The following is a 24,955-nucleotide window of genomic DNA, read 5'->3' on the forward strand; positions in this document are numbered from 1 at the left end:
AGAACACAGGCCAAGCTTACTCTTCTGGTTTTCTTCTGCATCATCATGGAATCAAATTCTATAAGACTCGGAGTGGGAGGGGGGAACGCATTACATTGTTCAGTCTAATTCCATGGTTTAAACTCTAGGATGTCTGATGATAATGCCTTTGCATACCCCAGAGTTCACCTTCCTCAAGTAACCGCGCACAATCTCTGACTTTAGTTATTTGGTTCGCAGTGAGGCCTTGCTCTGCACTCCTGCAGCTGTTCCAGTTCTGCCTCTCTGTGGATGTGAGGTCGACAACCCATTAGCACAGACCCGAGTCTCCCTTCAACCCTACCATACTGCTTCTTTGCAATATGATCTACCTGTTAAAATACACTATGGTGGGATATAAGCCTCAAACTATTGTATCTACAGATGTGTTTATATTCATCTACCATTGTGTATCCAATCTTAGAAAACAATTTTTTAAGAATTTTCTATTTCATATAAAATGATTATTTCATATGCCAAAAATAAACATTTTTGCAGTGTTGCCTTTTCAGAAATAGGGTTCCTGTTTGAGTGCTGGCAGCCAGTTAGTACTATTTTGGTATGGGAAGTTTACTATATTGCTATTGCTATTGTCATTCAGTTTACTCAAGGCTGTCCGAGGGCTAGATCCACACCTATCATGCATTACAATAGGCCTAATACCTTATGGGCTCCAAGTCTTTTTATGCAGGGTTTTCTGAGTGCCAGTGCCAGTCTGGTGCTGGCTATAGAGCCCAGCCGGTGCCATTTTTAGGTACCAGTAGGTGTGGGGCATGAGCACCTGGGGATTATTTCTGCACAATTTAGGGATTTTGAAGCTGCGGATATGGAAAGATAGGGAATGTGTCAATTTGGAAAATTTGGATTACCAGAGGGAGAAGGACATTTTTCGGCAGGGAAAGGGGGCCAGAGATACAGCGTGAGACTAACAATTTCTACTGTGTGTTGGTTATTGAGAAAATATCAAAAATGTTGTGTTAAAAAAAAAAAAAACCAGAATGGGGCAAACAGCAATTGTTCACACAGGGCAACAAACATGCTAGCACCTGCGCTGCTCCTCCATTTCCTTTGCACTGGTGGTCTTTTCTCTTCCTTTCCTGAGTGCCATTCCTGGACCTTCTTTAGCTTACTTGGCGCTACCAATGTGACCTCTTCTTCACAAGGAGATTAGTTCTCCAACTTTAAGTATTACATCTAAATTGGAAGGGTTGGCAATAATGGAAGGGTTATCTGCTAATTCTGGTCTTCTAAACTGAGTCACAGTGGGGCGGATTTTAAAACCCCTGCGCGCGTAGATCCGGCCGGATTTACGCGCGCAAAGCCCTCCCGTGCCGGCGCGCCTATTTTGCATAGGCCGCCGGCGCGCGCAGAGCCCCGGGACTCGCGTACGTCCCAGGGATTTCGAAAAGAGGCGTGTCGGGGGCGCGTCTAGAATGACGTGCCATTTCGGGGTCGTGACACGGCGTTTGGGGGGCGGGCCCGGGGGTGTGGCGCCGGCCCGGGGGCGTGGTCGAGGCCTCCGGACCAGCCCCCGGGTCGGATGATGGCGCGCCAGCAGTCCGCTGGCGCGCGTTGATTTACATCTGCTTTGGGCAGGCGTAAATCACGAAATAAAGGTAGGGGGGGGGTTTAGATAGGGCCGGGGGGGGGGGGGGGGGTTAGGCAGGGGAAGGGAGGGGAAGGGGAGGGCAGGCGAAAAGAAAGTTCCCTCCGAGGCCGGCTGTGCGGCTCGGCGCGCGCAGGCTGCCCAAAATCAGCAGCTTTGCGAGCGCCGATCCCGGATTTTATAGGATACGCGTGGCTACACGCGTATCTTATAAAATCCAGCGTACTTTTGTTTGCGCCTGGTGCGCCAACAAAAGTACGCGATCGCATATGTTTTAAAGATCTACCTCAGTGTGAATGAATGGTTATTGCCAATAGTTATTTTACTACTGCTTGTACTGTGAATGCTTGTGAAGGTTTTCAGTGCCTCTCTGCCTCAGTCCTGTGAATACCTTCTATGAGTACCGGCACAGTTGTCCCCTCTGTATGTGTCAATGCCTGCCTATCTACATGATAGTCCTTACTAGGCACATTTTCCTGCTATGTTTGTTTTCTGTGTGTACCTTTCTGAGTGTCTGTCTTCAGTCCTTTTTCTATAGGAGTGTTTGCTTCCTCAGTGTTTGTTTTTCTAGCTTTCAGAGTTCCTGTCCTCTTGTTAAAGTCTGAATGCCTAAGCGGAAAAAGTCTGCCTGAGGAGCTGCAAGCCTCCCAAAGTGTACACATTAGCATGTATATTTGAAATCATTATCTTGGCTCTAGATAGGGTGTCTACCTGAGTGAGTTTGATGCTCTGGTGAGGCTGGGTGAACATGTATATTGTTGCAGGGCATATTGGAAATCAGAAGAAAGAAACCCCCACAAAAAAAAAAAGAACTGAAAAAGAAATTGTGAAAAAAAAAACAATGACTGCAAAAAGGTATCTGAGGTAAAACTAAGTTGAAGAATTGATAAAAGACAACTTTGAGGAAAAATTGGAATCAAAAGTAGATAAAATAGATAAAGTAGATAAAACTCCTTGCTCAGGAAGCAAGGAGTTTTATGATATAAAGAAGAAACTTTCCATTCCCCCTCACCCCCAGCCTACAAAAAAAAAAAAAGTTGAATTTCATACAGTATATGACAAATATGGACTACCAGGGAGGTGATTAGTAAAAAAAAAAAATTAATGAGTGACTCACAGTACTTTAAATTATCTGAAGTTCAAAACCCAGAAAAATTTTGCCTGGAAGGTCACTGTTTGCTCAGACTGTCCCTAGGGGCTAATATTTTTATATCATTTAAGGAAACTTACCTGCATTTTTTCCATACACTCTATATTAGATACAGGGCCAGTGGAAGTGTTAGGCAGGGTAGGCGGTGGCTTAGGGCACTGGAAGTGGGCGGGGCGGCAGAGTAGCCGTTAAGGGCGGTAGTCTTGAAAGGATGAGCGAGATGAGAAGTGGCGCAGTTGAGGCACAGAGCTGGAGGGTGTTTTATGTTTTTTGGGTATGTACTTCTCTGAGGAACTGAGGTCGTCTGTCGTGTGCGATTTGAGTGAGAGAGAGAGATCATGTGACGATATCACTACCTAGGGCAGCTGGTTACCCTTCCACCAGCACTTATTAGATAGATTTTATACAAAGGGCTAACATTGCAATTTTGTGGGCAAAAATGGAGGTTCCGTGGGTGCAGGAAAGCAAGAAAAATTAGGCAATGTTTTAAACTGAAATGCCTCTACTAATTGGATCATTTTGCCTGACCAAACTGGGGCAGAAATAGGGAGGGCTTCTGTGGTAATGAGATTTTTTAGTAAGAAAAAAAAGATGTGTTAGTACTGTTTTGTATACATTCACAAATTCAAATTTTGACATTCATTTGCTCTTTTTGTATAAATAGGGAATTTACATTGAATAACCAGTAACTTAGGGAGGCAAGAAGCTGCCCTTGGCTCCATCTTGTCCCTCTCACAATAAACACAATACAACTTTTGGCTTTACAAAAAGACCACAGTTTATTCCTAACTCGAGCCCTCACAAATGCAGGGAACTGTAACAATTAACAGTATCACCCCCTCCCTTCTTTGTTCTGCACCTCGTCCCAGTGATGAGGCGTACCATCACTCCCCCGCCTCCTTACCCCGCCTCGTCCCAGCGAGGGTAAGCTGCGGCCTTGAGCTTTAGCCCCCTAGCTCATTGGCCATCTCGTGTAGCAGCCCCCCCAACTACACGAGATCCCCCCCCCCCAATGTTATTTCCTACAATGCAGTATTACAATTACAACTTGGGCTCGGGTTTCCGCCACAAAACAAGGATGACCCAAAACATCCTTGTTCCCCCACTGCGGCCCTTTCTTACGCTTAAATCACCCTTTCTAATCCTTCCTGCAAGGCATTATTAAACAAATCCATCCCAATCTTGGACAGATGCACTCCATCTCCCCTAAACAACCCTTCAGTCAGGTCCCACACCCACTCATGCCGAATCCAAAACCCCCCTTGTTGAACCACCCACCTTCCAATCTGCCTGTTCAATTTCTTTACTCCCCATTTCCATATGGTCTCATCATTACATTGTAGTCGCACTATTAGGTCCGACCAACCCACTATAACGCTGGGCCATAACACCATAACTCTCACTAAATCTTTCCGAATCATGGCAACTAGGTCCCTGCACGAGTAACGCCCCACATCATTGCCCCCCCAATGTATCGCTATAATGCATGGTATTCCCTCTTGCAGGAAGGATATCAATTCTGCCCATCGCATTCCCCTCTTGCCAAACCATATTATCTTCCAAAACCACTTGTCCAATTGCAGGTTTGTTCTGTATGGTCTTTGCGCTGCCTGCCTCTGCACCCAATGTATGAAGGAATGGCCCATCCCGGCACTGTAAGTACTCCATTTATCTCTGTAATAGAAGAAATACCAGTTAAAAAAACTCTGTACCCCCGCACACCACCTTACGCTTCCTGCTTATTTCCTGCCGATCACTTTAATCGCAGCTTCTGACATGCTGCTTTCCGCCGCTGTCGTAGCCACCCCAATCTGAAATGAATGTGAACTGTAACATTCTGTGTCCCATCCAAGCCCTCCCACCACAGCTTTCAAAACTTGTGTGAACTGAAAGTTCGTGAGCGGCACCCCATCTCTATGTACCAAGAAGGACCTGCCACTCTGGGGCGTACTGCCAGGTATGCCTGCGTCGCCCGCACAGGGCACACTAAAGCGTTCCTGGCCGGGATCAATCTGATGTAGTGGCCTTTTCCCTTCTGATCCATCTTGGACATCCTCATGCAAACTGTCACCATACCTCCCTGAACTTGCACTTGATCAACCATTAACCCCTGTCCCACTACGTTATTTTTTGATCTCGCTACCAATTCACTAATCCTTGTCGCCCCAAAGAATGCCAATGAAAAGGCAACCCGAAATAATAAAAACATCATAACCTGACCAACATATAGAGGCCAACCGTTCTGCAATGCAAATTAAAACTAAATATCTGATCAGCCACCTCTTATCCCCTACTCCCTCCTGATCTTTCTGCCATCCCCCGAGCTCTCACTTGACCACACAGCTCACCGCCGGGTTGCCCCATCCTCCAGCTTTTGGAAGAATGAAAACCCTGCTACGTGTCCCTTGACCGAAGACAAGGAGTAGCCATTGCTCCTTGCCCACAGTATAAATTGCACTATCCTCTCTTCTCCAACTCGGTCCCCTCTCCATCCAATCGATTAGAGGAAGCGTGCTATGATGCCTCTTCCTGTAACATAGGCTGCCCAAGTGGCGGGCACCATGGATTTTCATATCAATCTCCATTCTTCCTCCGACCGAGCTGCCACAAATGTTCTGGAAAATGCTCCGCCATCTCGCAAGCATGCGGTGCCAACTCCCTGAAGAGACTCCACTTGAAATGAGAGGGAGCATTCGCGATCACATTATGAATGCCTGGAACATGCCTCACTCTCAGATTAATATTCCACTGCAAACATAGACCTTGCAGGTATCGGCCCGTAGCAGGGCCGATACCTGCAAGGTCTATGTTTGCAGTGGAAACATAGACCACCCAGATCACCAAGGCTACCACTATAGGAAATAATTCTAGGAAAGTAATATTTTTTTGTGATGCCCCTGACGACCAATTCTCCGGCCACGGCTCTGCGCACCACCACCCTTGAAAGTAGACTCCAAAACCGGATGCACCCACTGCGTCCGAGTATAATTCCATATTGAAATTGGATGTCTCACTGCCTGGTATCAACCTCACCCCATTAAACAACTCCAGGAACACCTCCCATACCCCCAGTTCCTCTTTGACCTTCCGAGTCACCTTAATAAAATGGTGACCCGTCAAATGCCTACCATGGAAGCCGATAACCTCCTGATGAATGTCCGACCCATGGGGATGACCTGACATGTAAAATTGAGTGACCTGATCAAGGACTGTATCCTCCGCAGCGTCACTTTAGTCGCCCCTCTCACTTCCTGCACCAACTCCCTCAGCTTTAGCACCTTTTCCATTGGCAATCTAGACATCATTGCCACAGAGTCCAATTCAATAACCAAAAAGGTCAACTGTGTGCACGGACCCTCCATCTTATCCTGTGCAATTGGGACTCCCAACCTGCCAGCCACTGTCATAAAACCATCCACTGCTCCCAACACTGGTTGGATGTGCTGGGCCCTACAAAAAGGAAGTCATCCAAGTAATGCAACATACTGTTACAATGTATATGTTGCTCTGTTAACCAGTGCAAAAAGGTACTAAAGGCCTCAAAGAATGAGCACGATACTGCGCACCCCATGGGGAGACACCAATCTAAAAAATACTTTCCCTCGAATGAAAATCCCAAAAGAGGGAGGCTGCTCGGATGTATGGGTAACAACCGAAAAGCCGACTCAATATCCGCCTTTGCCATTAGGGCACCCTGCCCTGCCTTGTGCACTAGATCTAATGCTGCCTCGCACTAAACATGCGCTTTTAGGGATAAAATCATTCATGGACTCCTCTGCCAGATATGAAAGGTTAAGAATCAATCTATACTTACCCGGTGCTTTCTTCGGAATGACCGCTAATGGCGAGAAATGCATCCGCTGAAACGGGGGGGGGTCATCAAACAGCCCGACGATGTGCCCCGTACTGAGCATGGCCTCTAGTTTTTCCTGGGCAATGCCCGCCCACCTCCCTACCGATCTGACATTTTTTGGTAAACCTCCCCCCCCCCCCCGGCCCGAGTAAGGAATTATGAAGCCCTCCCTAAAACCATCATATAACAAAACTGCCATTTTTTTGTCAGGGTAACTAGATAAACCAGAATGTAACGCCTCAACCACAACAGGGGGAAATGCCTTTTTAAAAGGAATTTCATTGCTTTCCCCCTTTGCGGACTGCCCCTCCCTGGCTATTGGTGTACTTAGTGGCTGGATTGGCTCCACCACATGACCCGCCTTGTTAAACCACCAGCATACATCTGCCCCACTAACTGCCACCTTGCTCCCAGTCCGTGCCCTACTGATGCTGCCTCCAGCACGAAAGGAACTAGAAACTCCTCCCCCGCTTGCTACAGTCGCCATCCCTTTCAAACCACTCCCACCCCCCACTGCCCCTCTTGTGCTTAGAGCACCCTTGTTAGTCATCTGCGTAAGCCACAGGTTGATATCCTGTGTACCCCATGTCATATGATGATTACCTGCCATTTTGTCCCGGAACTTTTCATCATAGTTGAGCCATGCCCAACTTTCAATATCCCGAAAAACTCCTAAAATGCTGTCAGCATAGGCCAACAATGACCCATACTGTACCGGCTCAAAGTGTCCAACTACACTAGCAAAGCGTAAGAAACCTCTAACCCAGTTTAAAATATTCTTTGCCACCTTGGGCACCCCTGACCTGTCCTTCCCTTTTTTCTTATTCTTCTTCTTATCCTTCCTTCCTCCCCATCTACCCTCCAATAATTTGAAAATATTCACATACTTCCGCTTCCTAATGTGCTTCCGCATCTTTCATGGGACTTCTTCCCACAGTTCTGTCAAGGATGATAATGCTGGATGGCCCATATCTTGCCATGCACCCACCTCTGCTCCAGCACGTCAACCCGCCCCTGAGTCGCTGGAGGTGGAAGACACTGACGAAGTCGAGCTGGAGTCAGACGTAGAACTCGAATGCCTAACCCTTTTCATCTTTTTGCCCTTGCCCTTCTTCTTATACTCCCTTGCACTTTCATACTCACCTGTCCCTGGGCCCAGTAAACTCCCTCCGAATGCCTCCAATGCTCCGGACTTCGCCATTGCGACTCTCTACTCCCATCCTTCAATGGGATACATAACCGCCCGGTCCCTCCAGGCTTCCTGCTGGGATGTGCCCGGAAATGCTGCATCCACTGCACCTGTCGGCAAAGAAACACAGGCCACAAGACTGCCCATGGACCCGCATGCCACGCATCCCCCAATGCCCCATCCTCAGGAACCTGAAGAAAAACCACCTTCTGTAACCCCATCTCGTGTGTCCTCCCCAGTCCCCCATTCCTTACCCACTTCTACTGGCCTGTCCCTGCCCACTTTAGCTGATTCCCTGTGCCCCATAGGCCAGCCTCCAAAACCTCCTTAACCCCTCAGCCCCTCACCCATTGGTGGGAAATGGGGGGTGCCTCCCCTACATCTGCCTGGAAGACCGTGAGGATACTTCTCAGGTGGCACCCGATGCCCGTCCAACCCTTCCAATGCAACGCTTCCAGAGGCGTTTCTATCCCTACCCCTTTCCTTATGGGATCCCCTAACTGGATCCAGACCTGTATGGCTCCATAAGTTACCCTCTGCCACCCTTGTATTTGTTGTACTTTTTCCCGCTGCTCTGCGAACCTTGCTTCCCACCTGCGGAGCACAATTCCACGCAACCAACTCCCCTGGCAAGAACTCATAATCCTGCCCCATCAATGCAGCCCCCACCCACCCTCTACCAGATGCCTTTAAAGCTGGAGACTTTCATTTTCCCTGGCCTTGAAATGAGACTGGCTCGAAGGCGCCTGCCTTACCCTTCGGAATAAACAACGCTGGGGGCTGGTGGAGGCTGTGTGGGAGCCCACGGGGATACCTGGACTGTATCATCTAACACTGTACCCGAAGCATTAAGAGAAACATCTGGGGCAGAAACAACATCTGGGCTGGGGTAGCTCCCATGGAAAGGGGAGGCCTCCACTTCAGAGCCACTCTCCCCGGAGGCAGGCAAGCAGGGGGAGGTAAGGCAGGGGAAGGAGAAGGAGGGCCAGGAGGGGGGTTGCCAGACGCCCGCAGGGAGCTGGCATTCTACACCTCCTCTGAGAGGCTTGTGATCTGCTTGTCTCCTCCGGCTGGGTCTCACAGCAGCGCCAACGACGATGCATCTCTGCCTAACCCCTAGACTTCAGACAATATGAATACAAAACGTAAAGACAATTATGTAGTCTTAATACTGCTATGGATTGCAAATAACAGTAATTTTAGCGGAGGATGGTAGGATGGTACTCTGAATTATATATTTTTTGTTTATTTTCAATTTTTTTTGGGGGGGGGAGGGGTGCACCACGCAGTGGGGGGGGGGGCGCAGAACTGAGTAACCATCCCTGAGAAGGCAGAAAACCCTCACAGAAGGAAAGCCTAGGGAAGAAAATTAACAATAGGATTTTTTTTTTTTTTATAAACGACTTGCCTGCGCATGGACAATCTGCCAGCGCTCCCTCCTCCGCAGCTCACCGGGTTCGTCTGGCAGGGGATCTGCCACGACATCGACCGGCTGCTATGGCAGCGGCCAATGGCTTTGCAGCAATTCAAATCGCTGCAGCCATCAGCCATTGCCCCCCCCCCCCGACGCTCTCCCGCGCTACTCCCCGCCACCCCCTCCCCCCTGCCCGACCGCTGGCGCGCTTGCGCCTTAGTTAGCCTCGGTGGTGCAGGACTAGCCTGCGCCGCCTTACATGTAGATCTGTGTAAATTTCATATTGATATCTTTAACTCTAACTCTATCTATATACACACAGACATAGACACACACACACACACATGTTTGTGGGTGTGGAGGGGAGAGAGAGAGATTAGTAGCTGTAAATTTCTTCTTTTGGAATTTTTCAAAGTTGCTTAGTATGAAAGTACCATAAGACTCTGCATCAAGGAAGCAGAAAATGACATTCAAAAATCCAAAGCAAATTATCTGAATCTGAAACATGAATATCGGTGATTTCAGGCTATGGCAGCTTCACGAGGACGCTGGAGATGGGGAAGCTGCTCTAAAATAGTGAGAAGGACACTCATTTTATTTACACAGCTTAAAGAATGCCCTGTGTATTTTGGTCAAAATGTTGATTAAAGAAACCATGCCCGCAGTTTAAGGGCAGAGGTAATGCACGGTGCTCCAGAACTGACAGATGCCGTGTATCTAGCATGGAGGTGAATGAAGGCAAAGCTTGCGAGAAATCGGCTTGCCGATCGCATTGAACCAAATTTCAAAGATGGCATCGCCGTACAATCAATGCATTGAAAAGTGTGTGTGTGTGTGTGTGTCTGTGTGTCTGTGTGCGCGCGCGCTGTATTTCAGTTGTTGCAATACAGCCCTGCGTTCTGTGCTCCATCACCAGTCACCGAGACCGGTTGCTAAGGAAACGGCTGCATGGCAACAGGATCAGAGCCCGGGGGCCGTCTGCTGCTGCTGCTCGGCTTGCTCTCATTTTGCTGCACGCTCCCTCACTAGATGGTGTGCGCGCCACCCGAGAATACAGCGCCTCAGCTTCTCCACCGCGGGGGGGGGGGAACTCGCTCAAGAATCCCTGTCAGCCGCAGGTTGCGGGCAAGACTTGCTGGAGGTTCTTGCTCTCCCCCGGCTGCGAGCTGAACGGGCAGCCCCAGCAGTAATGGACATGATGATGCTGGTGCAGGGTGCTTGTTGCTCGAACCAGTGGCTTGCGGCTGTCATTCTTAGCCTCTGCTGCTTGTTGCCCTCCTGCCTCCCTGCAGGACAAAGTCTGGACTTTCCCTGGCCAGCTGTGGACAACCTAATGGTCAGACAAGGGGACACGGCAGTGCTTAGGTAGGAAAAAAACAAAAACGTTTTCTTCTCGGTGCCAGTGACCAGAGTAAAACAAAATCAGCAAACAGTATTTTTTTTTTCTATTCTAGATATGTGTACAGAAGAAAAGACTTGGGGTTATAAAACATGCAAACCGGGACGTTTCTAACACTGTCAGGCTACATAAACGCAGAAATTGGCTGCAAATAAATCGACAGCCTGCATTTAGTAATGGGGGAAATGCGATGTATCGGTGGGGACGACACTTTGAAACTACGGCAGAGTTCGGGAAGTCTCTTCTTCCTGTGACTTTTCTAGCGGGGCTGGGGGTGGCTTGGAGTTGTTTTCTTTTTATCTCCCCATCAGACCAGACACTAAACACACACAAAAAAAAAAAAGAAAGTTTGCCTCTCTTCACAGACCTGCTAGAAGTAGAAGCTTGAGGAAGGGTTCATTATCACTGAGCAGCTAGCAATGTTTCTAAGAGCCAGGAGAACTGCAGAGGATGTGCATGCACTGTAAATATTTCCTGTCATCTAACATGGTTTGGCATCCATAGAAACTCTGTAGCAATCCGTATTCCTCGGCAAATTCAAGTACATTTCAGAGGTGCCAGCCTCTTTAGTGTAAGGGGTGTAAGGTGAAGATGACTATTACAGATGGGGGGGGGGTGGAAGTAGGGGGGGGGTGCTGTCAAATATAGATTATAGAAAGTGAGTGCACATGTAGCATGTGATGATGCTTTGTGCATGCCATACAGGATGCATAGCTTACACTGAAATGTTACAGACCCATCCCATGTTTACTGCAGAAATTGAATGTGCAATTTGAAAGAATGGGTGTGGTGGATTTTGTGTATAATACAAATCTCAATATATTTTTATCTGAGCTAAAATGTATTGCAGTTAGAATTAGAACTCTGTTTTAGCATTATAACCTGTGTAATACCGATCAGCACTTCAACCCTGTTGTCTAATAAACATTCAGTTATTCTTTAGATGTTCGGATTTGATTGGGTATGTCAATGGCACTTTATTGCATAGACAATAGGGGAAGGTTTGTCTTTCATTGAGGCACAATTGTCATGTATTTGCATTTTTTTACACTGTGCATTTACCCAACTTTTGTGTAAGGAAGCTTGACAATCGGTGTTATTCAATTAAAAAAATATTGCTAAGGATTGCATAGGTCTAAACTTAAGATGACAGTGTAAATACTGCCTCCTATGTGCTATTCAGATATAATTTGTTTAGAGAAATACATACACAGTATCATGTATATATATACTGCATAGGGGATTTTCAATGTGTTGGTTTTTTTTTTTGTTTGTTTCTAACCAGGTGAGGCAAAAAGGGTGATTTAGTAAATTGAATATCTAATCCTGCATTGTGTTATTAGGCAGTGAAGATTATATGCTTACCCCCAGCTCTACCTCCTTTTATGAAGCCAAATATTCTATATGGTATCCGTATGTTTACAAGTCAAATAGGAAGTGTTAATGTGTACAAATAAAGTAGTACAACGCTCCTGCTCCGTGTGTTTCCATTATCTATGTGCTTATTACTCTTCTATTTAAAATGCATTTTTTTTTAAATTGTATTTGTTCAGAAAATGAAAAGATGCAAAGGACTTTTTGCTATATGTGCTCTTCTCACCAGTTTGAATCTGATTACCAAATGACTGAAACTTCTTGGACTTTGATCTGCAGTAGTGTTTGCCACAAGCAATTTTTGTTACAAACCATTCTCCTTCCTTTGGAGAGCAGATGATGTTTCCAGGATTTACAAGTGCCTTAATTAAACACATTTCCAGTAGATTTATTAAAGGGTTTGCAAACCAATCCAGAGAGACACTTTTCTTGATTTTTTTTTTCCTGCAGAAACCAAGCCAGAGCATTAGTTGAATAATTTATTTCTCTTTACAAACTGAATCAGTTGGTATCACTTTCCCATTTTTGATGCAGGAGTAATTCTTTGCTCAAAAACAAGCCAGACAGAGAATTTTGATAAAGCTTACAATATGCATGTCATGCAATGAATACAAATTGTACTCCTGCAGTATACTTCAGTTCCACTTCCTTGTGGGCCTCTTTAAATCTGAGTTTCAACCGGTTTCACATTTTAGGTAGACAGGACAAAGAAATTTACTAGTAAAAGGCATTGTGTTCTCTCAGCTTCCTGGTTTGGCTGCTTTGAGTGAAAAGGTGATGCAATTTACTTCTTTCTTCAAGTTGATATGTGAAAACTATAGACTGTACACTAGCCTTGTGAAGACGTGATTGTGCTTAATAATTAAATCAGTTTTTGTACCTTCCAAAGATTACACATTTGATCACTTTTGGCAATCGTGTGCTAAGATGTATTTTTCGTACTGATATTTTTTAAGGCCTAAAAACATGTGGCAATGCCCATCCACAGTGGTTGGTCTCAGTTCAGAGATGAGACATGGAAACAGAGATATTTTATGAGATCAAATAGAATAATTTTACTGTAAGTGAAAAGCATCTTATTTTTAAGAAGAATGGTAATGGTGACCAGCTGAACTGTCTTCACATCATCATTTCTGAAATAAAGGTGAAGTGCAAATTATAATATTGAGGAAAAAAAGCAAATGTGCCATCTGAATGAAATACAGTGATCACCAAAACTGAACCTGCAGCACAGATCCTGTATGCTCCACTAAAGAACTTGATATGGTATATGGTTTATATTGGGGGGGGGGGGGGTTGTATAATACATAATTTTTAATGCATTTTCCATAATCTTAATATTCTTTTATGTCTATGAAATAATTTAGGAACTTCTGATGGATTTTCATATTTAGAATCCTTTCTAAAAATAGATACATGTTTTATATGGTTTTATATGGTTCTCAGGAGGAACTGCACACATAAAAAAAAAATAAAATAAATATATATTTTTAGAAAGTAGGTATGCTATGAACACCTTAAACTCATTAGTAATAAACAATACAGCTTTTTCTTGCTAGTATTCATTAATATATTGAAGTTTTAATACAATATCATTGGTGAAAGCATATCATCCCCCATATGATTCAGCTTAAATAAAACATTGATGTGTGCATGGGGAAGTTGCTTCCTCTTGCATTTTGCTTCCTCTCCTTTTTTTTTTTTTCACTTAAATGCCTTTCCTAGCACAAAGAGCAGTGTCGTAGCTAGAGAATTTAGTGCCCTGTCCGGAAGCGGTGAGAAGCATGGGTCCCCTACCCTCGCTCTCCACACCCCCCCCCCCTTCCTTTCACCAGCTGGGCAGAAATAACTTCTTCCTCCAGATGCCATCTCTGGCACCTCAGTTTATGCCACTCACAGAGATATGCCCTATACCATCACACCATCCACCCCCTCCTAGCCACTGCCCTGATCTAGACCCTGCTATTCTAGGTCTACACTGCTGTCTGCTGATGCTGTGGTGTACAATGTACGTGTGCTGAGTATTCAGGCTGCTAAACTGATTGCATACATTCGCAGGTATTTTCCCTTTTCCAGGGATGGGTTTTCAAAAGAGTTAACACCTTTTCTTAACATGTAAAATTAGAAAATGTGCAATTTTTAGGTTTGAAATATCCTAGCAAGGTAAATAGTGTCCACCATGCTGAAAGTAATTGAATCTAAAAGATAGTCAACAGCATTTTTATTTTAGTGACAGCAACAAAGTTATGCTAATTTGTTTGGTTTACAGATACCTTAATTATCTAATAGCTTTAACATTTTAAATAATTTGCTGGTTAATAAACTTGTATGATACCTTTCTAGTCAGATTTTGAAGCCGTCATCATTTTCACACGAAGCATTGAACTTTATAAGCTAAAATAAGTAGATGGGTTCTACCCATTCTGAAGAACCTTTCCTGGACCATGTGCAATATTTAATGTAGCACATGGAAATAAAGTTACATGTGTAGTATGTGTTCTAAACTACTTTAGCAATTTATTGAGTTATTTACTTATTTGAACCATTTTTATATTTTTATGATAAGTATGGATCTGATTTCCTTTTTGATCTCAGCAGTTTCCTCCAGTTCATTTGGACTTTCAGCAAAATATTTCACAAGAAATAAGCCTTTTTTCAATGCAAAAGAAATTCTAAAACTAGAGGCTCCCAGGTGAAGCTCCAAGGAGGTAGACTCGCAAGTAACAGAAAATATTTCTTCATGAAAAAGGTGGTGGATTAATGGAGCAACTTCCCAGGAGAGGTGTTAGAGACACATAAGTAATGGAATTCAAGAAAGCAGAGGATAAGCTTGGAGAAGAGATGGCTGAGGGGGGATATGATAGAGGTGTTTAAAATCATGAGAGGTCTAGAATGGGTAGATGTGAATTGGTTATTTACGCTTTCGGATAATAGAAAGACTAGGGGGCACTCCATGAAGTTAGCATGTGGCACTTTTAAAACTAATCGGAGAAAGTTCTTCTTCACTCAACGCACAAACTCTGGAATTTGTTGCCAGAGGATGTGGTTAGTGCAGTTAGTATAGCTGTGTTTAAAATAGGATTGGATAAGTTCTTGGAGGAGAAGTCCATTACCTGCTATTAATTAAGTTGACTTAGAAATCAGCCACTGCTATTACCAGCAACAGTGCATGGAATAGACTTAGTTTTTGGGTACTTGCCAGGTTCTTATGGCCTGGATTGGCCACTGTTGGAAACAGGATGCTGGGCTTGATGGACCCTTGGTCTGACCCAGTATGGCATGTTCTTATGTTCTTAAGCATAGAGACATGAAGGGAAAAACCAGAGAACATCCAAAGTATTTCACCAGGAAGTTAATTGGGCACACTCTATAGGCCTATGGTCTTTATCTGTTGGCATATGCTATATGTCTATGTTTCAACAGGATCAAAACTTGTCACAAAGAGATTTGCAGAGCAATAAGCCTTAATTCACTGCCACCTAGGATTTTACTCCCATTTGTGTTCTCTCTTCTTCTTTTCACTCTAAGTCAGTCTTGCAGGGCGCTGCAGACAATGGCTCCCTTTAGAGCCTGCTACACATGCATCCTGCATCACATTCCACCCCTAGGTGTTACTTTTGTGCGATGGTAGGAATTCCCTCTCCACAGAGAGAGCAATGAATGTTGTCTCACAAATTCCCCACCCCCATCAAATTCAGGAATCTAGCCCATCCCAGTGCACAGCATTTCCACTAAGCCAGCAGACAGGTTCCACATACCAAAACTTCAACGATGAAATGGCTGGAAAAAAAAAGTGTGCACCTTGGCCAGACTTCATGCTTGTTTTCCTTGCCTTTATAGACAGAATCTTTTGTCATTTTAGCACTAAGAAAACTTTTGGAATGGCACTACAAATCAGCTTTATGTCAATAACTCTGTAGAGGTGCTTCTTAATGAGAGCTGAATGATTACATGGCACTGCACCAAGCAAGAAAATTATTGTACCAACCATAGCACAAGCATGTTGTTCTTAAATAAGTGCCAGCTTTTCTAGCCATTAAAGAGTGCCTCAAAAGAAAGAAAACTTCATCTAAGACAAACATGCAATTAAAAATGAATATCAACATTTTAGTTAATATACTTTGAAACTGGAATGTTGAATTTACATAAAAGGAATCTCCCCAACACACATTTCTATGACGAAATATGTCCTTATGTTACCCAGAATTCTACCTTCTTTCAGCCTCATTCCATGACCCCTTACTCAAGAATTTTCTGCTGAAAAATGATGCATGCATTTCTATTATCCCTCATCCTATTCTCCCTCAGTATATATAAAAAGTTTGTAAGTTTCACCTCAAAGGACTTATGGTGCTGCCTCTGAACAATTTTGGTATCTCTTCTCTAGACTTCCACTTTCTTATACTTTTTGGAAATGAAGCCTACAGAATTAGATTCAATACACCAAATGGGGCATCAGCAATAATTTGTACAGAAGCATTAAGTAATCCATTTTTCTGCTGGTTATAACTCTCTTATGCTTTGATTGTTGCACTAGTTTTACTTTGTGATCAACAGTTCAGCAAGATGAAACCGAATGTATAGCTAGAGAACATCGTGAGGTGGGAGTTTCCCACATCTCTAGTCATATATGAAGAAGAAACCTATGTGGTCTCAAATGCTCAATTAATACATCTTTTTTGAGACTGACGTTGGCACCAAGGAAAATGGTATCAGCTCTTCTGAAGAAAAATAAATTACTAGCCATCTAGATATACATAGACTGATGGGGCAAAGCCAACATGGATTTAGCAAAGGGATACCTTGCCTTAGACATTTGTTAGATTTTTTTGGGAAGGGGTTAATAAACATGTGGACAAGGGTGAGTGGGTTGATATAGAATATCTAGATTTTGAGAAGATGTTTGACAAAGTCCCCCATGAGATACTCATTAGGAAATTAAAAATTCATGGCCGACGCATAAGACGTGTCGAGGGGTCGCTCCGTTCTTTGGTCCAGAAAAATTGCCTTTTTTGACTATTAATTCCTTAAAATAATATACCATGCCTCATACGAAGCGTAAAGCTCGACTTAAGGAAAATATTTCCATTAAGGACGAAGAAATGCAGCAACCAAAGATCGACAGATTCTTCGACCTTACCCCGAAGACGCCGGAGGCGAGGGCCGCGGGGACAGTGGTGCAGGAGCTCGGCATGCTGTCCATGGCCGACGAGATCTCGCTCAGCCCGGGGGCACCCGAGACGCCGACGCAACCGAGAGCTTGTCCGGAGGAGGTAAGCAGCGAAACATCGCGAGACTCAATGGAGAGGAGAGAGTCTCTGCACGCTGAACCGGATGGACAAGCCGAGGTATTGTCGCCCGGAGAGGTTGGAGGTGCGGCGGGATTTACTGCAGCCTCCACACCGGACCCCCAAAGGGCTCGTCTGGCAAAGAACATCGAAGGATCTAATGGGCTTCAAGACTTGGTAAAAATACAACCTCAAATGGTTTTTTCCTTACAGAAACCGCCTTTAGTAACTCTGGACTCATTGTGGAATGCTATGACCTCTATCGAATCCGCTGTTACAACTTTAACTCAGGCATTTTTGGATTTGAATAAGAGAGGGTTGAAGGTAGAGAAAGTTGCAAATGAAAACCAGGAGAAAATAGGAAAATTGGAGGAAAAAATTGAGACGATGGAAAAGATCCAGGGTAACTTGGTAAAAGCAGACAATATAACAGAAAGGAGATTAGAAAATATTGAAAATTCGTTACGATTTTTAAATCTGCGGATAGTCAGTTTTCCTATCTTGAAGAAAATGATGCCTTTGGATATGCTAAAAGAATATATGGAAATTTGTTTAAAAATTCCTAAAGAAATTACCCCGGTAATTACCAAAGCCTTCTTTGTTTCAAGAAAATCTTTGCAACCTGAATCAACGGAGATACCTGATCAATCTTCTATGAACCTGTCTCAAATGCTTGAGTTATCTATTACCTCTGAAGTTAAGTCTAGAGGAACTCTATTGGCGTCCTTCGCTTTTGAACAGGACAGAAATATGGTATTAAAGTTTTTCTTTAGAAATAGGTCTGTTCAATATTATGGACAAAATGTTTGGATTTATCCGGACATGGTTCGTAGTACTCAAGAGAGAAGGAAAAAATTTATCTTGATGAGAGATGAAGTGATAAATAGAGGTGCTAGTATGACACTAAGGTATCCATGCAAGTGTCTGCTGAAATATCAGGAGGCTAAATATATATTTATGGAACCAGAGCAACTAAGGGATTTCTTAGATGGAAAGTCTTGATTCACAATAATCAATTAAGGGAAAAAAGTCTTATGTTGTACGGTGTATTTTTCCTTAGTATATATGATTATTTAAGAGCTCTGAAAATTCTTATCTTGGTCCCATATTACCTGAATAATTAGAGATCCATTGAAATATGGAAATTGATTGTGCTTTTTCTTTTTCTTTTTTGTTAATGCCTTGGATCTTTATTACTTTATTGATATATGAATGTAATATATCTAAAACTGCATAAATAAAAATAAAAAAAAAAAAATTCATGGATAAGAAGCAATGCTCTATTGTGGATTTGTAACTAGCTAAAAGATAGGAAACAAAGAGTGGTCATTTCTCGCAAAACAGGCAGGTAAATAGTGGAGTGGCCCAAAGTTCCGTACTGGTACAAGAACTTTTTAATATATTTATTCATGATCGGAAAACAAGGAATGTACTATAGTTACATGATGTTAGGTTCCATATTAGGTAAAGATGGCGCCGGCCGTCCATTACTCTTACCATGTGACAGGGGCCGGCCAATGGCACGGATATCCTGTCACATGGTAAGGGCAAAGGGCTATCGGCACCATTTTTATTAGTGGCAGCCGACGGCCCGAGAGTGGGAGATCGCTCCCGGGACTCCCACTGGACCACCAGGTACTTGTAAAAAGTTTTTGGGGGGGGTCGGGAGGGTGGGGGAAGCTAAGGGATCCATTTTAAAGGGTCGGGGTGGGTTTAGGGGTTGTTTTTGTTTGCCATTTTTCCCGCCCTCCCCAAAACGATAAAAGAACCCCACGAACAATTTTGTGGGGTTCTCCTATTGGTTTCGGGGAACCCCTGATTTCTGACGACTTTGAAAATATCGTCAGAAGCACGATTCACATCCCTAATATTAGGAGTCACCACTCAGAATAGAGATCTTAGTGTTATTGTGGACAATATGTTGAAATCCACGGCTCAATGCATGATGACGGTCAAACTCAAATTGAAAGATAGGAGTTATTGGGAAAGGAATGGAGATTTGAATGGAGAATATTATAATAATACCTCTTTATCATTCCTTGATGATACCATACCTCTGAGCAAATCTGGTCACTACAAAAAAGATATAGCAAAACTAGAAAAGGTACAGAAAAGGGTGACCAAACAATAAAGGGGATGGAATGACTTCCCTATGAGGAAAGGCCAAAGAGTTAGGGTTCTTCATCTTAGAGATGGCTGAGAGAAGATATAATAGCAGTATGGAATGAAAAAGTGCAAATTAGTTGTTTTCAGTTTCAAAAATAAAAGAAGCTGCTAAGTAGCACATTTAAAACAAATTGAAGAAAATATTTTTTCACTCAACACACACTTAGGCTCTAGGATTCATTGCAAGAGGATGTGGTAAATGCAGTTTGAGTAGCTGTGTTTAAAAAAGTTTTGAACAAGTTCCTGAAGGAAAAGTTCATAAACTGTTATTAACCATTTAGGCTTGTGAATAACCACTGCCTAACCCTGGGTGTAAGCAGCATGGAATTTATCTACTATTTGGGATCCTACCAGTTACTTTTGATGTGGATTGGCTACTCTTGGAAACAGGATACTGGGTAGGATTCTCTGACCCAATATGGTAGTTCTTATGCTCTTATGAGTGATGAGTAAAGTGATCAAATTTGCAGATGATAGAAGACTATTCAAAGTTTTTAGATAGCAAGCCAATAGTAAAAAATTGAAAGAAGGCCTTGCGAGACTGGAGGTTTGGGTGTCTAAATGGAAGATGAAATTTAATGTAGATAAATACAAAGTGATGCATATAGGAAAGAATAATCCAAACTGTAGGAACACAATACTGGGTTCCATATTAGGCATCACCATTAGGCATTATTTGACAGGAATGTAAATTAAACAAATTATATTATAATGCCTTGTCTAGATCCATGATGCAACCAAAACTTGAGTATTTTGTGCATTTCTTGTGGCCTTACCTAAAAAATGATATAGTGGAACTAGAAAATGTACAGAGAAGTTCAACCAAAATGAAAAAGGTAATAGAAAGGCTTGCCTATGAGTAAAGACTAAATTGATTAGGGCTCTATAACTTGGAGAAGAGACTACTGAGAGGAGATGTTGTACTAGAGGTCTATACAATCTTAACTGGGGTGAAATAGGTAAAAAGGGAACATTTATTCAACATTCATAGAGTACTAAGACTAGGAGACAATCCTCATAATTAATAGGCAGCACATTTTAAACAAATTGGAGAAATTATTTTTTCAGCCAACATACAATTAAACTGTGGACTTTATTGCTAGATGATATGGAGAAAGCAGTTAGCAAATCTGGGTTCAATAAGGAATTAGACATTTTCCTGAAAGAAAGGTCCATAAACCATTATTAGCTATGTAGACTTGGGAAAGCAACTGTTTATCCCTGGTTATGAGCAGTAAGGATTTATTTTATTCTTTGGGATCCTGCTGGCTATTTGTGATCTGGATTGGACATGGTCAGAACAGGATGTTGGTCTTGATGGACATTTGATTCAACCCAGTATAGCATTTATGTTTATTTGTTCTTATGACAGTCCAATAAAAGGTTTCATAAACAAGTTATCATAACTAACAGTCCCCCTCATTTATCAAAATGTGCTAAGGCATTTTCGCATGCGTTAAGGGCTTATCGCATGCGAAAAGCCCCGTTAACGCTTGCTATAGGCCCTTACCGCATGCGAACACGTCTTTAACGCATGCGATAGCACCACATCATATGGTGCAATGCAAATTTGAAAAACAGGAGGAGTTAGAGGTGGGGAGTGGGCTGTGTTAGCCAGTCTGCGAAGGGCTATTGCACAGACTTAATGTCGATTTTAACTACACCTTGTACCTGATTTATTCCTTTGAGGTATTTACATTTCTCTCCTCTATCTTTCTTTTCCTCTGGGATTATACATATTTAGGTTCTGCATATTTGGCACCTTGAAAATCTGGTGCCCTAGACAGTTGCCTATCTTGCCTATGCCTAAATCCAGGCCCGTCCACCACCTTTTCGGGGAAGAGAAATTTTCATATGTTTCTCCTACATCTACATCATGACCTTGTCTTTGAGAGCATTCTTTTCTTTGAAAAAGATTTATTCCTTGTACCTGATTTATTCCTTTGAGGTATTTACATTTCTCTCCTCTACCTCTATTTTTCCTCTGGGATTATACATATTTAGGTCTCTAAGTCTCAAGCCTTGTGGTTTATGTTGCAGACCACACACCATTTTGATATTCTTTCTCTGGACTGCCTCCAGTCTGTCTATATCCTTTCAGAGCAGCCTCCAGAACTGAACACAGTATTCTAGTCAAGGTCTCACAGAGGCAATGTCAACACCTTTTTCTACTAATTATACCAAGGGATGCACTGTCATTTGTTTCATGTAGTGTCGTGTATGCAAATCTTTTTAGTGTTTTATAAAATAACCAATGTGTAGTGAAGCAACTTTGTGCATTTTAAATATTGTTAATGCAACTAAATAAGTTTAAATGCACACAAATTGCATATGAAATGAAACAAAAAAGAGCCAAACAAAAAAATAAAACAAAAATTCTTTGTCTGCATACCCTTGAGATCATCAGACATCATCATGAAGTCTCTCTCTAGCTTTCCCTTTCTTACTGCCCCCTCACCCTCCATTGTGTACCACCATTCCCTTTGGTTTGAGGACCTCAAATGCATGGCAGTATTGTTTTGCATTGAGTCTTGACTGCCAAGCATTCGATCACTTCTCAAGCTATTTTAGATCACTTCTTGTTAGTTGTACTCCCTCAGGGGCGCCTAATCTGTTGCAGATCTGTAGTGCCATCTACAGAAAGACAAAGGTTTTCTTCTAATCTCTCTGCAACATCACTCACTAAGATGTTGAACAGAACTGGCCCCAGGACTGATCCCCTGAAGCTCTTTACTAATCACCTTGCTTTCCTCAGAATTAATTTCATTTACCTCGACCTTCTGTTGTCTATCACTCAACTAGTTTATAATACAGTTCACTGCCTTCAACCCACCCCAGACTGCTCAATTTATTTACAAAGCCTCTTATGTGGGACAATATCAAAAGCCGTGCTGAAATCAAGGTAAACCACATCTAGTGCATACCCTTGATCTAATTTTGAAGTAACCCAATCAAAAAATCACACAGAATTTGTTGACACAATCTCCCACGGCAAAACCATGCTACCTTGGATCTTTCAAAAAATATTCTTAACAAATTAGTACTAAGTTTGCAGAAAGTCTAACTGAAACTCTGCCAAGATCTGCAATTCCTCAATTTATTTTTTATGAAATTCCCTGTCAAATATATCACAGATACAAGGCATTATTGCCTTTATCTTGGATAGAAATCAAAACTTTTTTTTTCTGCTGCTTCCTCTTTCTTCCCAGATTAATTGGTGACTTTAAACCCTATTTAGTGCATCCTAGTAATATACATATATATATATAATACACATTTATAGCCATATATTTTTTCAGGGTTTCCACTTTTTAGTTCATATTTCTTTGCTTTGCTTATTTGTTTATCACCTGCTTTGAGATATTTTTCAGTCCTGACATTTTTCTTTCTTAAAACATCTTTTGCTGGTATTACTCTGTGTATATGAAGCAGGTTTACATTAATCCAAATAATATTGTCAAAAATGTTACGAACAGGACAGTGGACCCTTGGGCCAGCCTGGTGGAGTGTGTAGCAAGGAATGAAAGGCCCCGCGGTGGTGGATAGGCCGGGAGGCGGAACCACGGCAGAAGCACAGGTGTAGTCTTCACCCTGGAGATCCGAGATCCCCCTGGGAAGAGCCCATGAAGATCCGGACTGCTGGGACTTAGGTGACGGCAGCGAGACTCGTAGAGAAGATGAAGTCTTCACCCTGGAAGCCCGAGATCCCCCCAAGAGGAGCCCGTGAGGACCTGGACCGCTATCTCCAGGATGGATGTGAACTAAATTATAAGCTTCCTGCAGATCGAGCTTGGTAAAGATCTTTGCTCCCTGCAATCTGTCCAAGAGTTCTGGAATCAAAGGAAGAGGGTAGCGATCTCACTTAGTAATGACGTTCAAGCCTCTGTAATCAATACATGGTCTGAGTGTACCATCCTTTTTCTTCATAGAGAAGATGGAGTCTTCACCCTGGAAGCCCAAGATCCCCCCAAGAGGAGCCCGTGAGGACCCGGACCGCTGGGTCTTAGGAGATGGCAGTGAGATGAGATAAGCAGACAATCCAGAAGTCAAGACGGGTGACAGACACGGAGAATCGGAAGCAGAGCCGGAGTCAGGAACCAAAGAAACAAACCAAGGGGATCCGGAACAGGGACCGCAGGAACAGAATCAGGAACAGTGAGACCAGGAACAGCAAGAGCAGGATCAGGAACGGCTGGAGCAGGATCAGGAACAGCAGGAGCAGAATCAGGAACCACAGCAACCAACACAGGATCAGCAGGAATACAACTAGACACTCTAAGCAGAGGAACCTCGTTGCAAGGTGATTTCTTCTTGGCAGACACCGGCCTTAAGTACCCTGCCGGCGTCTGACGTCATCCAGGGGGCTGTCCGCTGCTTCTGGTTGCTGGACATTTAAAAGGTCCTTCTTCGCGCGCGCGTGCCCCTTGAGGGGCGGAGCTAGGATCAGGCCTCGGCGGAGTCTCCCTCGTGGAGACGCCGCCACAGAGCGGGCCGCTAGGCCCAGAAAACACCGAGCCCCGACGCGGCTTCCAGTTGGTAGAAGGAGGTAAGGACCCGGTCGCTAGACTAGCGACCGGGACCACAACAAAAAATCATTAAATTGTGTTCAGATTTAACATAATTATTATTTCTGATAGTTCATATATTATGCAAATACTAACAAATGCATTTGAAGATGGGAAAGTTAGAGTGTATTCCACTGAATAAAGAGCTGGACTTAATTGGCATTTCAAAGATCTGGAAAAGAGAATAACCAGTGGGACAGTGCTCTACCAGGGTACAAATGATACCATAATGATAGAATGGGTCAACTTGGATGCGGGGTGGCACTTTATGTTCGAGATGGCATAGAGTACAACAGGATAAAGATCTTGCAGTAGAATAAATGTACAGTAGAATCTTTATGGGTAGATATCCCATCTGTGTTTTGAAAGAGTATACAGATAGGAGTGTGCTACTACCCTTTTGGCCAAAATGATAAGACGAATGATGAAATGCTAATAGAAATAAATGAAGCTAACCAATTTGGCAATGCATTAATAATGGGAGATTTCAATTATCTCAATGTTGACTGCGTAAATCTAACATCAGAACATGCTAGAGAGGTAAAGTTCCTGGATGGAATAAATGAATGCTTCCTGGAGCAATTCATTCAGGAACCATTCGGAGAGTGAGCTATTTTAGATCTAATTCTTAGTGGAATGCTGGATTTGGTGAGAGCGATAATGGTGGTGGGACCACTTGACAATAGTGATCATAACATTATCCAATTTGAATTAGCAGTAAACTTTCAAAAAGGAGACTTTGATAAAATGATGAAGACAGACAAAAAAATGAAAAGTGCAGCTACAAGGGTTGAGTATATAACAGGCGTGTACAATTTAAAAAATACCATCTTAGACATGCAGTCCAGATGTATTCCACGTATTAAGAAAGGTGGAAGGAAGGCCAATTGCCAGTTTGGTTAAAAGATGAAGTGAAAGAGGCTATTTTAGACA

At 43.2% G+C, this 24,955-nt stretch overlaps 1 protein-coding gene across 1 annotated transcript in view; it reads left to right on the forward strand.

Moving 5' to 3' along the window:
- The first annotated feature begins 10,212 nt into the window (after nt 1-10,212).
- NEGR1 (neuronal growth regulator 1) overlaps nt 10,213-24,955 on the forward strand; it is a 922,687-nt gene continuing 907,944 nt past the window's right edge. The window contains exon 1 of the mRNA XM_029618903.1: nt 10,213-10,595. Coding sequence (XP_029474763.1) covers nt 10,420-10,595 — 176 coding nt within the window. The 5' untranslated portion in view covers nt 10,213-10,419. The remainder of the gene's footprint in view (nt 10,596-24,955) is intronic.

Source organism: Rhinatrema bivittatum, chromosome 10 (genome assembly GCF_901001135.1).
Source record: "Rhinatrema bivittatum chromosome 10, aRhiBiv1.1, whole genome shotgun sequence".
In the NCBI taxonomy this organism is placed as follows: Eukaryota; Metazoa; Chordata; class Amphibia; order Gymnophiona; family Rhinatrematidae; genus Rhinatrema; species Rhinatrema bivittatum.